Source organism: Alligator mississippiensis, chromosome 2 (genome assembly GCF_030867095.1).
Source record: "Alligator mississippiensis isolate rAllMis1 chromosome 2, rAllMis1, whole genome shotgun sequence".
In the NCBI taxonomy this organism is placed as follows: Eukaryota; Metazoa; Chordata; order Crocodylia; family Alligatoridae; genus Alligator; species Alligator mississippiensis.
Genome location: NC_081825.1, coordinates 3,579,217 through 3,592,933, shown reverse-complemented (window position 1 = coordinate 3,592,933; position 13,717 = coordinate 3,579,217). Strand labels below are relative to the sequence as shown.

Sequence of the window (13,717 nt, the reverse complement as noted above, 5' to 3'; positions counted from 1 at the left end):
TGACCCCCAAACCTTCAGGACAGGCCACGGCAATGAAAGCATCCCACTCGCATGGTCAGCAGGATGTCATCGAGTAGCTGAGTGTCCCCACCAGGATGTGCTTGGGCACCGGGGAGCTCATGCACCTGCTCCAGGAGCTGACACCCTCCATGCATGCGAGTGCTTTGCTGAATTGGGCCTCAGCAAATGTCTGGGACGTGTCAGATACGGATCCAGAGCTGCTGGGAGCTTCACAGCCAACATGAGCAGGTGCTGGATGCTACAGAGCCAGGTGGTGCCCAGCCCCTTTGGGTGGCACGAGACCCCTCCCTGCCTCCGTGGGAGACAGGCACCCGTCATCTCCTGGGCACAAAAACTAGGAAGAGAGGAAGGCGGCAGAGGCAGAGCCTCACCAGCCATCTCCCTCCCCACCCATGGAGAAATGCAGCAGGAAGCACATTCCCACTGCACGACTGGGAGCTCGGTGTCACCCAGTGCCTTTACTGGGAGAAAGGCATTTACTTTACTGGGATACTGAGATGCATCCCTTTACTGGGATGAAGGCATTCATGCCTCCCCAGGGCAGAAGGCACGAATGCAAACACGGACTGTGCCCTGACCTGCAAGCACCAGTCGGGGTCAAAGCCACTCAAAACCCGCTTGCTCCAGCCTACCCAGGAGCAGGCACGAGCCCCACAACACCATCAAGGGTTTAGGAGAAACGCAGGCCATTACCATCTCGTTCAGGTTATGGCAGCTCGGCACAGAAGTCAGCCCTATGTTTTCAGCTTCCCCTGCCCCAATTAAAAGTGGATTACTACAGATAAAGACCGTGGAGTGCTTTTGCCCTGACAAAATCCCGCCAGAGATAATAACCCAATAACCAAAGAAAGGACCTGAGAAGGTGGGGTTACACGCGCTACAAATGCCGATGTAAAAACTGCACTCGAAAACATCCTGACCTGGTGTTTGTCCCGCGTGGTCAGAAATGCTATGAGTGCAAAAGTGAAGACCCTAAAGGGCCCGATTCTAGGTCGACTCTGCATCCGTGCCATGTGATATTTGTGGGATTTTTGGAGGATGAAGAGCTAGACTCATCATGAGAGCAATGCAGGGTTTCTCCAAAGCGCACACCAACCACCGAGCCAAGAGCATGCACTCCCGTGGACCCGCTGCAACCCCAGGGGCAGGTTTCTGCCTTACCTTCCAGCTCCCCACCGGGGGCGGAGATTTTGGACATGCTCAGGTAAGTGGTGCCGACAATGTCATTGTGCGTCATCCGGTCCCTAAAATAAGATTCTTGCTTTAACTGGCAGCAGTGCTGTCAACTCTCCACCGGGCTTGGCCCCAGCGGTACCTTCCCTTTGCAGATTTGAAAGCATCTACGCAGGGAAGTCTTCCAAAAGCAGAGCAATTACACCCCAGATCAAGCTGGTGTGAGCCCAAGCAGTGGTAGCGGAGTCAGTGAGCCGGATCTCCAGCTGAAGCCGATGCAGCCAGGCCACGGTCACCAGCTCAGGAGCCAGCCCAGTGACTGGGGGTTATACAGGAGAAACTGAGAGAGGCAAAGTGATGTGACCAGCATCCTACCAGGCAGTCAGTGGCAGACCGAAGAAGTGCAGCTCCCACGCCCAGCCCTAACCACTCAAGCTCACTCTGTGAGCGTCCCATCCCAGCCAAGGGTCGGTCCGTGACAACCTCTCTAAGTGCCTTTTCCAATGTTTGAGCCAAGTTCCTCCTCATCTCCAGCCTCAGTTTCCCTTGCTGCAACTTGAGGCTATTGCTCCTGGTCCTGTCCCCTGCGGCCACAGAAAAAAGCCCATCCCAACCCCCCTGCAATGGCCCTTCAGAGATTTGAAGACTGTTATCGAAGCCCCGCTTCTCCAAGAAGATAACGTCTGTACCAGTCCCACAGGACGTGGTGGAGGCTGCAAAATAAACTGGGTTCAAAAGAGGACCGGGCACATTCATAGACTCACAGAAAATGGGGGTTGGAGGGACCTCGGGAGGTCACATCTAGTGCAACCCCCTGCTCCAAGCAGCACCAGCCCCAACTACATCATCCCAGCCAAGGCTTTGTCTTAAAAACCATCCAAGGATGCAGATCCTTGCAGGATGGGTCCCAACACGGCGCCCAAACCCAGACCCAGGTTTGGACCCCCTGCGCCAGGCACGACAGGACAGCTACCTCCCGTGTCTCAGACATGGCACCGGTCCCCGATTCTCCCTGTTGCACTCACCAGTCGGTGACCCGGATCCTCATTTTCTCGCACATGGAGGGAAACTGGGGGGAGACAGAGGATCGTCAGAGGCTGGGGAAGGCTGCCTGGCAAGATATGGGGCTGGATGCAGGGCCGTGCCCACGCTCACCATGGCTGGCAGGGTGATGCTCTGGTTCCACTGCGGGTTGGCGTTCTTCTCCAGGATCTTGGAGCAGAGCTGGAGAGAGGGCAAGACAAGGCACCGTCGGTGAAGAAGCCCCCTCCCCAAGCCAAGACCCAGCCCCGGCTACCATAGCTGCATCGCATCCCCTTGCAGTTTTGCAACGTGCCAGCTGCTGAGTGCAGAAAGCATTTCAGGAGGGAAATGCTATTTTTTTCCCCTCAAAAGAAGTGCTCATTTTTAAGACAACAGCACCCCTGAGAGCCCAGAGCAGAAACTGCTGATGAGAGGCACGAAGCCCACGGCACCGTCCAGGGCTTCTCCAGGGAGCTCACCCGGTGCTATCGGGCACTTAACTTTGCCCCCTACTCTCCACTTAGCCAGGGGTGCCAAAACTGTCTTGCACTTTTGCATTATTTTTACAGTGGAGGGAGCAAAGATTCAAACTGATTTTTTCTCTCTCTCCAGTTTGAGCTTTATGTTCAGTCCCTGAGGTCTGATGGGGGCTGGTGCAGGCACGGAGGTTTATGAAAATCTGTCTCTATGTCGCCTCAGGGCACCCGTTCCCACGGTGCTTCTGTCCCAAGGGTGGGAAGACATGGCAACACCAAAGGGGGTGAAACTGAGACAGACAGGATTAATGTGGGCAGCAGGAAGCGTGCTCTGGGTGTCAGGAGAGTCAGAGGATGGACTGGCCTCTTGGAAGGGGGCATGGAGGTCTCATTTCTTGCGGCAAGGACCGAGGTGCTGCACGGGTGGTCCTGACAAGCTGGGCTGGATGGAGGAGCTGAGGCACAAAGGAGGACATGGGCCATGTCCAGCAGCTCTTCAAGGAGCAGGAAGCAAGTGAATTTTGAACACTTAGTGCAAAACCAGCCCCAGCGTTAGCTCCTGTGACGGGCACAGAGACAAGAGCAATGCCCCTTTGTGATAACTCCTGCAATAACTGCAGATGACCATGATAACTGCTGCAATAACTGTGATAGCTGCTGCAATAACTGCTGATAACCGTGATAATTGCTGATAACTGTGATAGCTGCTGCAATAACTACTGATAACTGTGATAACTGCTGCAATAACTGCTGATAACCGTGATAAATGCTGATAACCATGACAACTGCTGCAATAACTGCCGATAACAATGATAATTGCTGATAACTGTGATAACTGCTGCAATAACTGCTGATAACTGTGATAACTGCTGCAATAACTGCTGATAACAATGATAATTGCTGATAACTGTGATAACTGCTGCAATAACTGCTGATAACCATGATAAATGCTGATAACCATGATAACTGCTGCAATAACTGCTGATAACCATGATAAATGCTGATAACCATGATAACTGCTGCAATAACTGCTGATAACAATGATAATTGCTGATAACTGTGATAGCTGCTGCAATAACTGCAGAGAACAGCCCCAGCTTCCTTCCTGTTTGCACTTCTCTAGGGAGACGAGCCACACACCCATTGCCACCGGCAGCTCAAAAGCCCCAGCGGTCCCCTGGATGGGGTGGTTATGGAAACACAGATCCAGGACCTGGAGAAGGGGTACCCTGCACAGCACCCCCACTTTGCCTGCTCACCATTTTGCCGGCAAAGCTGACTTCCACGAAGGGATCCACCAGGTTCTTCTTGTTGCTCTCGAAGCCGAAGATCTGCTTCACGTTATCCATGACGGCATCGTCCACTGGAATAGAGGAGACGGTCAGCGCTCACGGGGCGAGGGGGAGAGGGGAGGACTCCCCTACCCTGTGGCTCTCTGGATGAATGCTCCCCTGCTGCGGGGAAGGGAAAAGTGTCCCCTGCAAGGAAGGGCGGCATCATCTCTATGGATATTACTTGCATCCCTGAGAAACACAACACAGGTGGTGATTCTGGTCACCGTCTCCTGCAATAGGAGCCGTTCCCCTTCTCTTCCCAGCACCAAGCCTAGTCCCCAAACTCATCACCGGTACCTAAGAAGTCCCGCTCCCCTTCCAAGGAGCGATCCCACCAGGGAAGCCTTGCCTCCCTGCTCACCTGGGAAGTATCATGATGGCTCTTTATAAATCCAGGGTGCATCCATACCTTGAATACAGTGCCCAATGCTTGAATACCCATGCCCAAGTCTGACCCATTGCCTACAAAATGCCTGTGCTCATTTTCCCCCAAGGCTTTCATGAGTCCGGTGTCGTGGGGAGTCGCGCTGGCAGGTGATATTCAACCCGTGCCTGCGCGCCCCTTTGCACCGGGGCACGCAGCCCTGACCGTGACCCCCACGTACTCTGCGGCAGGTCCTCTGCCCGGTAAACCTTCAGGGAGAAGTGAGCCCCTCTCAGTGCCACGCCAGTGGGACGCAGGATGTTTCCCTCGATGTCCTCCTTGTCTTCGGCTTTTTCCTTCTTCTCCAGCTGCGGGGTGGGGGAAGAAAAGAAGCTGTTAGGAGAGGAGGGGAAAGGCGCATCGGCAGCAAAGACACGGGTCTGCGGCACAACCCAAAACCCACAGGATGCAGAGAGAAGGGAAGGGCAAAGCGCCCCTGCTCTGATGAGACTCGCCCCAACTTGCCCCGTCTTACCCCCAACTCCGGAGAGCCGGGTAGGGGAGCGTCGATGCTCTTCTCTCTTTCATACAAGCCAGTCTCCAGGCCTGGGCAGGACCAGCGCCTCGTGAGACGCGGGGCTTGGCTTCAGCAGAAGGGAGCTGGTACTTTTGCTGGGCATTTTCCCCCAGTTAGGAGGAGAAAGGTAGACTCATAGCTAGGGCTGGGAGGGACCTCCCACCTTATCCACAGCCCTGTGCAAACCAGCCTGGACAAACCATCCTCTAAACTATATGGAGACAGCTGAAGAGCTAGGAGGTTTATGGCTGCATGGTTAAATGCGGGGTCCGGCAGGAATCTGGGGTCGGACTAGCACAGAGGGCTGGCGGGGTGGCATTGCCTGGCTCCGTAGCGTGCAGCATGGATCCTCTGAGCATCGATGAATCAGCTGGCAGGGCACTGGCAGCGGTGCCCTCCTCTCCCTTGCTTTGCACTACAGCACGTTGCAGGGCTTTGCTCCCACACTCGACCGTATCGCCTTCCGGTGCCCGTGTCACAGTCGCCACAGACGTGTGGCTTGCTTGCACAGGAAGGGGCTGGAGTAATTCAGACCACGTAAAGCTCTGGGCTCTGACGGCTTGCATTGCTAACCCTGAGGGCGCTCAGGCATTGAGGAAAAGAGCGGTCTGTTCAGGATACAGCGCCCTCACTACAGCCGGCCCAGAGGGGCTGAGAAATGGCCCGTTCCTGAGTTATCCCAGAAGTCCTGGGACAAAGCCAGAGAGACCCAAATGTGACACCCCAGGCATGCCAGCTTGTCTCTCTTCGTGCATCCCAAAGGGGGAAAAGCAGGCCCGCAGCCAACATGACTACTACTACTACTACTACTTCTTCTCTTTCTTCTTCATCTTTCTTCCTCTTCTTCTTCTTCCTTTTTTCTCTTCTCCTCTTTGTCCTTCTTCTTCCTCTTCTCTTTCTTCTTCTTCTTCCTCTTTTCTCTTCTTCTCTTTGTCCTTCTTCCTCTTCTTCTCTTTCTTCGTCTTCTTCTTTCTCCTCTTTCTTCCTCTTCCCCTTCTTCTTCTTCCTCTCCTCTGTCACATGCGAGACAATTTTTCCAGAATGGTGCATGTCTGCGATTGTGGACGACAAGGTATTTAGCAGAATTTAGCAGATTCACTGCAATCTGACAGAGGCCGCGGTGTGAATGCTTCCACTATTAGTGTTTGAATCCCGTCAGCATTTCCCCTCGGCAGACCCGCTTCAATGAAAAGATGCTGCCTTCTTTTGAAGTATCGAGCATTGGCCGCTGCCAGGAGCCGGCGACCGGATTAAATGAGAGGGTTGCCACTGACCCTGAAGGATGAACCCCACTCTCCTCCCTGGCTGAGGCTGGCAGAGGGAGCAGCACGGCAGCCATCTTGCAACAGTGTCTGCCTGCTTCTATTCCAATGAATTAAAAAAATAATAATCAGCTTCCCCTTTGCAAGACACATACCCATAGTTTGGAAGATTGATTTTTGAGGAAACCATGCGTCTTGCATGCAAATAAATACAGTAATATCCGTGGCACTGCGGCATCTCATTCAGACCCACATACTGTGTTATTCCCGGGCCACAATTAAAGATGCTGAGCCTTTCAAGTAGCTCCCTCCCGCCCCGCGAAAACAAAACCGACTCACCGGTGCTTCATCGCCTGACCCCAGCACGAACAGGCTGACCTTCAAGTAACCTTTGGCCCCGGCAGAAAAGTCTTCGGGGTCGGAAAGGAGCAGCCACTTCCTCAAGAAAGCGTGCTCTGAAACGAGAGAGGTTGGGCGCTTGCTGAAAGACCATCGGCCTGGAGGACCGAGCGGAAGAGACTGTGGAGAACAAAGTAGCTCCTGCTCCAGGGATCCAAAAAATGCAAGCCAGACCCCCAAAAGAGCAAGGAACTGGCTTGAAAACCCTGAGTTGATAGACAAGTCTATTTGCCTTTTGCTTTTCAAGCCTTTTGGGCTCACGTCTTCAAGACCAAAGACTTGCGCTTGCTCCTGACCTCGAACAGGACAAATCAGAGCTGCAGCAGGAGGTTGGTTTGGGGTCTCTTTCCCTTTTTCACCTCTTCAGGCTTCCTAGCTCCGGCAAGGACTAGGATGAGACGGGCCAGGTTGAAGAGAGGGGGTTAGTCTCCTTGCCCATCCGACCCAGGTGAAGATGTGCAGAGGCCGTGCCCTGGGGCCCGCAGTCCTGCAGGAGCGGGTCTTCCCTGGGACATGTGTGACGGCGGTGGGACAGCTGGTCACGGGGAAATGGCAATTTCAATCACAAATGCAGAGACTCAGATATGGGTGGGGGGCAGGGGCACTTGCAAAACCCACTGGGGCAGGGGAAAGAGAGAGGAGAGGCTGGAAGGATCGGAGGCTGGGTTGCAGCTTGGCCCCGGCCTCCAGCCAGGGGCAGCCCCTGGAAGAGCCCGGGAAGCAAAAGGGAGCACAGTCTGTCCCCTGCCCTGCTCCCTGCTTGGGGGCACAGTGCCAGGGCCCTGCTCCACACGATGCAGACACAAGTCCTGGCACATGCAGGGCCAGGCTCCCCTCCATGGTGCAGGGGATTCACGCAAGGGAAAAAAATGGGGATGGCTTATATCTCCTCCCTTCCTGGCACTGCCTAGGGCATCTGGCCACAGTCTGGCCCCAGGACTGGGAAAGAGGGAATATTATAAAATCATACACAGTGAGGGTTGGAAGAAACCTCAGGAGGTCACATCCAGTCCAACCCCTGCTCCAAGCAGGACCAGCCCCAACTACATCATCCCAGCCACGGCTTTGTCTACATGAGTCTTAAACACCTCCAAGGATGGAAATGCCACCACATCTCTGGGTAACCTGTTCTAGTGCTTCGTCACCCTCCTCGGGAGAAAGTTTTTCCTAATATCCAACCTCAACTCCCCTTGCTGCAGCCTGAGCCCATTGCTCCTTGTCCTGTCACCTGCCCCCACTGAGACCAGCCCAGCTCCATCCTCTTTGCATCCCCCCTGCAGGGAGGTGAAGGCTGCTATTCAATCCCCCTCGGTCTGCTCTTCTGCAGACTCAATCAGCCCATTTTCCTCTGCCTCTCCTCACCAGTCCTGTCCCCAGCATCCCAAGAGAAGTGGAACAGATACAGAGCATCCCAATAGAGATAAAGGAACAAGACTGTGGTATAGTGTGTGCGCAGGCAGATGTGTGCGCGGCTGCATGTGTGCATATGCAACTAGATAAAGGTGCATGTCCACAGGTAAGCTTATACATAAATATGGGCAAGCCTTTGTGCCTGGGTGAGTGTAAATGTGTAAATAAGTGTGGACACGTGCTCTGTGTATAAATGATGTCTGGATAAGCCTATATGAAATGTCAGCCTGTGTATTCTGCTCATACTCTTTTCTGCATCTGGATAAATAAATGCACATGCCTATAAATACAGACGTTTCTTTCTATGTGAGCATAAATGTGTTGTATGCACAGAAGGGTGCGTGTATATGCACATGTGCATGCGTGTATGTGTAAGTGCACATGTATGTGTGTGCATATGTATGCACCTGCATGTATGTGTGTGTGTACATGTGTGCGTGTGTGCATGCTGTGTGTTGAGGGGGGAGGTTTGCACAGCACGCACCCCTGCACTCTGCCCCCAGGAAAGTCAGTGCAAAGTTCCTCCCAGGCTGTAAAAACCAAACCTGCACCCAAACCTCCAGCCCCCTGTGACAACGGTGTAACTCACTCGGTTCTGCATAAACTGTCCCGACATCCATCTACAAAATACAACGGGAAAACAGAGTCAGACGCTTCTCCGGGTGTTGCATCAAAATGACCGAAATATGTATTGAAAAGATAAATGGAACAGCCAACCCTCACCCGAAATGCCCCAATTACGGAGTCCGTCCTGAAAGACCGAGAATCGACCACCTGGAAGGAGGGAAAAGATGTAAAAATTGAAATCCAGCATGAAGCGCACACGCACGCGTGCACACGCAGCCCTCCACCCGTGCCCTCAGCCCCTTCGCAGCTCAGCGCTTTGGGAAGAAGGCTGCGAGTTCTCCAGTGAAAATTTTTTCTCCTCTCTGAATTCAAATGAAAGGATCCTGGGAAAATGCATTGCAATCCTGCGCTGTTTGGCCCCTTTCCTGTCCAGATGAGACGGTTTATACCCAAAGCCCCTGGAACAGGTGAGAGGCACCGCGGACTTGGCAGGATTTGGATCAGGTCACGCGTGCTCCATCGAGGCTTCCCTGATGCAGCGTTTCCTGCTCTCTCAAGAAGGTGAATCGAGAAAGCCCCATTCATTTAACAGAGGCTACAAACAGACATTGAATTTATCCCAGAGTAGTCATGCCTGCTTTCCCAGAACAGAAATATCCTGGGATTGAGACATCTGCATACCACCCTTCTCGCCAAGGGCCAGCAAGCAGCTGAATACACTGCTATTTTTCTGCCGCTGATTCAGCGATGCAACCCCAAGACAAGACAACCCTCCAGACAAAGTTCACGATGTCCTGGGATAAACTGTTAGCACTTCTTGTCCCATGCCCCCTCTTAGGATTTATCCCAGGACAATGAACATGGACATCTGAATGATTTCACTATGTCCTGGGGCAAAATGGTTTACCCCGAGCAGATGCAACATCTGTTTGTAGCCGGAGTCATCAAGCTAGCCTGGTGGCACGGAGGACCCTTGACTTGCTTATAGCAGAGCACTGCTAGCAGCAAAATGCTCGGCAACCCTTATTGCATTGCATTAATGAACATGATCCTGCCCCACAAGACAGCAGAGCCCCCTTTCTAGGAGTCAGGGACTGGGGTTGTTACTCTTGGGCTAAAAGCTTAGCCACCTTCCCTGGCACTGTCCCAAGCAAGGGCAGGGCCAGATGTGACAAGGGAGGCTGGCACTTGCCTCTCGGACTCACCGTGAGGAAGATGTGCTCATCGAACAGCTCAGATGGAGCCTCGAAGATGTTGAAGAAGAAGGTCTGTTAAAAAAAGCAGACAAGGGGAAGATGTGAAACAGGGACACCAAGCAAGAAGTGGTTTCTGGAACTGCGAAAGTGGGGCCGGACTGGTGTGCCATGCCAGCCCTTTCAGAGACCTCCGTCCTCAAACCAGGGAGGCCGGTGCCAAATCCTTCTGCACGCTGTAGACACACTCAGGGACTGACAGACCGCACGGACCAGCGCAGACTACGGACCTAGCAATAGCCCGAGTCGTGAACGATACGTGCTTAAGCTGACGTACAATCAATTATCAATAAGTTTGCATTTAAATCGCAAGCAGCAGCTTGCAAAAGGCAAATAAGACTCTGTTGGTCAAGCCTCTGCTATTACACTAACAACTGCTTTTTGGAAAGGCGTGTACCAGCAGCGAGAAGCGGCCGCTGATGTTTTGCCTTGTGATAATGAAGAGTTGCACGGCGTTTCAGTCCACGTCCCAAAGTGTCAGCGAAACAAAGACATCTGAATAACATCAATCAGAATATTTATTTAAATAACCCACATATAACTACTGGGTGCAACCAGGGGGGATCTCTATGGAAGACCTCAGCATATTCGAGACAACTTGCTGACAGCCTGCGTGCCAGCTTCCTCCTGTGTCCCCTGCAGCTGGTATAGGTGAGGCTGCTGCAGGGAGCAAGATAAGTGCTTATTCCTATGCTTTGGGGCATAACCAATAAAAGGCTGGGTTATAGGCCTGTCTCTTGCCTCTTTTGCTGACTTGGGTGGTAGTAATAATACCGTGCCGGCTAAGAGCGAATGGAGGATCGGTGGGAAATGTGGCTGTATCATGAAGTGGTGTACAAAAAGGGCAATCCGCAAAGGGAATGATAACTGTCCCTGACTGTGTAGCTAAGCTTGCAAAGACATCCTGATCATAGATATCAGGATTAAAAGACTGAACAGTGTTGGGTTGTTGGAAACCCCTCCCCACTTTTCAAGCTCAAATGTAGGTATAGGCCATGAAGGTATAGTCCACCTAGTATTAGGTATAGGTAAAGTAGGCATAGTCCACCTACAGTCAGGTGTTGGCCAAGGGATAGCTAGAGGCCAGTCTGGCCTTGGGAACAGCTCTGTTCTTGCAAAGACCTCCAACACGTCGAGAGCATCGGTGAACCAAGCCTCAAAGCAAGCAAAGAAGCACTTTACCCCTGCTGAGCTGAGAGGGTCACCCCCCAAGCAGACACACCAGCAGGCTTGGGTCTTGCATGGATCTGCCCCATGCTAAAAGCAGAAAGCTGAGGCTGATTCGAGGCTGTGATGCAGCCCCACACCTGTCCCCTCACCGAGAGGGCAGGCTGGAGCACGTACAGCCCCATGCACAGCGGCACCCTGACCCGATCCCCCCCCGAAACACCGAACCGCAGCCCGACTCACCTCGTCGAAGATGGGGCTGTTCCCCTTGCATATCCTGGTCCGTTTCGACTGCCCGGCTGCCGTCACCTTCACCACGGGTTTGATGTTGACTCCAGGGAGCTGCCTGCCCTCGATGACCCTCACCCTGATCTGGAGGCAAAGGTAGGGAGGAAAAGGTGGGCAGAGATCAGACCCGATGGGGGCACGGCTCTCAGCCCCTGGAGTTGAGCGGGTGGCACCCGCAGCAAAGGACAGACAGATGGCAGCTGGCTCATGGATGCATGGACCAAGTGCCCTCCCTCAAGAGTGGATCAAGGACCTGCGTAGCCCAAAGCCAGGAATGCTAAAACACTCAGGCTCTGTAGCTAAGGGCGGTAATGTCCTCACGCCTCGGGGTCCAGGCCCTGTGACACTCACCCCGGGTTTCACCCTTGCCCAGCACTCAGCCCTGCTCCCCAGGGATGCCTGTGAGCACGGCGGGTCTCCATAAGGCCATGTGGGTCTCCATAAGGCCATGCATCCCAGACCCCAAGCCAGTTCAGGCATCAGGGAGCAAAAGGCAAGATGAGTACCGGACTGAGTACCTGGAAATCCTGCGGCTTGTTGGACAGAGGCTTTTTGGATGAGCTTCTCCTTCTCTTCAGCCCCTGGACGTGGTGCCCAGGGGGCTTCTTGGGAAGAGTGGGCTGCTCGGGCATTGAGGGCACCGAGGGCCCCGAGGACGGCTCCTCCTCATCCCCCGTCACGATCAGGTCCTCGGTATCCTCCTCCCCGGCTGTATCTAGAAGAAACGGGGCGCAAGGGCTCAGACAGGGTCTCATAGTGGAGACACACAGCCTCGTGGCCAAGGTGTCTGCCCTCTTCCCAGCTCAGATCCCCAGGAGACATCCCTCCCTGTCTCCGAGCCGATCCAACCCGCCAAACTGGGACAGCGTCAGGGCCCTGGAGCCTTGGCCCTGCTCACTGTGGAAGCTGCAATGTTTAAAGACAGTAGGATGCATTTGTGGGGCTGTTTCTCCCTCCCTGCATGTACAGCACCTAGCACTTCAGGGTCTCCATCTCAGCAAGGGCTTCAGGGTGCTGCTCTCTTCCTATGGCTAATACCAAAGGGCATTTGTACACGCAACGTTTTTTGCCCTTTCTTGCACTGCTACGGCGTGACTGTTTGCACGGGTGGGTTTTCTGGATGCTTTAAAAGTCTTCCTGGTGCATTAAAGTAAAACTCCTTGGACATAGTTTAGTTTGGCTTGCCATGAATTAAAGCATCCCGTCCATGGATTCGTTGCGTGCAAACACAAAGGCACTCGCAGTTGTGCAATGAGCCTCTTTGTCCACCAGATGGCACTGCGACTTTTTGTAGTTCACCCCTTGGAATTGCTTTCGCTTTCAAAACGCTTCCTTTTCTTTTTTCCTTGTACCATTTGCTGGCTCCCTGCTTCCACAGCTGCATGGTAGGGCATGGGGTGGGAAGCCCCAGCCTGGGGGGGCAGCGCTAGACCAGGCACCAGCCAGGGACCAGGCTTAATTCATTTGGCAACCTAGTGTGTGCAAACACTGATGCAATGCTCCAAAATAAACAAGTTTAAATTTTATAAACATATTTAATTTAATGAAGATTAAACCCCATGGTGTGTACAGGTGCCCAAGGGTAACAAAAGGCACCTCAGCATGCTAGAAAGGGTCTCTTTACCAGTGAATGTGTCCTGCTCAGCTGCGGTCGGCATCGGCTCTGGAGGGACAGGTGGTGGGAACAGGGGAGCAGCCCCTGGCGGAGGGATGTAGGATACCTGCAGGACGAGGAAGGCCTGGAAAAGAAAAAATATTTTTCATCAGAGCTTTGTGCTGACTGTGCTTGGTGCAGAAGGAACAACAGGGGCTGGAGATACGCCGGCCCCTCTTCCTGCTTCAATGGCTCAAGTTAGTGAGACGAGCCCGGGAAAGCCGTGTCCCCCGGGGCTACAAACTCGCACGCCCAGAGCAGAATCTGGCCTGCTCAACTCATACAGTGGCATCTACGGGCAGGCGGCAGAGACCTGAGGACCACAGATGGTTGCGGTGGTCCATCAGCCAACCTGCCCACCGCCCACCTGGGGAAACTGAGGCACGGGGAAGGGGGATGAAGAGACATGCCCAGGCTAATAGCAGAGCTGGGGTTCCTAAGTGTCAACCTCTGCCCAGTACTTCCCACCACCTCCCGCAGCCCTGCTGCTTCTCCCCTCCTAATAAAAAGAACGGCTGGGGGGGGTCCCTATATCAGGGACACGCTGGTGCCCCCCTATATCAGTAAGTTGGGGGGGCACCAGGATGATGGGAGAAAGCCTTGATTTTTGGCCACCTTCATTTTTAGCTGCCTGCACTGAGCTGGGTTTGCTGGGCCGGTGGGCAGCCACGGCTCCAACTATCTGTGCCGTGCGCCAGGTACTGTACAAACCGGGTGGTAATCGTCCCCTCCGTCCCTGCACTGCTTTG

At 53.7% G+C, this 13,717-nt stretch overlaps 1 protein-coding gene across 3 annotated transcripts in view; it reads right to left on the bottom strand.

Annotated features, from left to right (window-relative positions):
* DYSF (dysferlin) overlaps window positions 1-13,717 on the bottom strand; it is a 200,784-nt gene that overhangs the window by 147,372 nt on the left and 39,695 nt on the right. For all 3 annotated transcript variants that reach the window (XM_019495633.2, XM_019495634.2, XM_059721412.1), the window contains exons 5-16: window positions 12,939-13,053; window positions 11,833-12,029; window positions 11,270-11,398; window positions 9,812-9,874; window positions 8,763-8,813; window positions 8,629-8,659; window positions 6,570-6,685; window positions 4,633-4,759; window positions 3,953-4,056; window positions 2,350-2,418; window positions 2,220-2,263; window positions 1,183-1,265 (exon numbers count right to left, since the gene is read on the bottom strand). In XM_019495633.2, coding sequence (XP_019351178.2) covers window positions 1,183-1,265; window positions 2,220-2,263; window positions 2,350-2,418; window positions 3,953-4,056; window positions 4,633-4,759; window positions 6,570-6,685; window positions 8,629-8,659; window positions 8,763-8,813; window positions 9,812-9,874; window positions 11,270-11,398; window positions 11,833-12,029; window positions 12,939-13,053 — 1,129 coding nt within the window. The remainder of the gene's footprint in view (window positions 1-1,182; window positions 1,266-2,219; window positions 2,264-2,349; window positions 2,419-3,952; window positions 4,057-4,632; window positions 4,760-6,569; window positions 6,686-8,628; window positions 8,660-8,762; window positions 8,814-9,811; window positions 9,875-11,269; window positions 11,399-11,832; window positions 12,030-12,938; window positions 13,054-13,717) is intronic.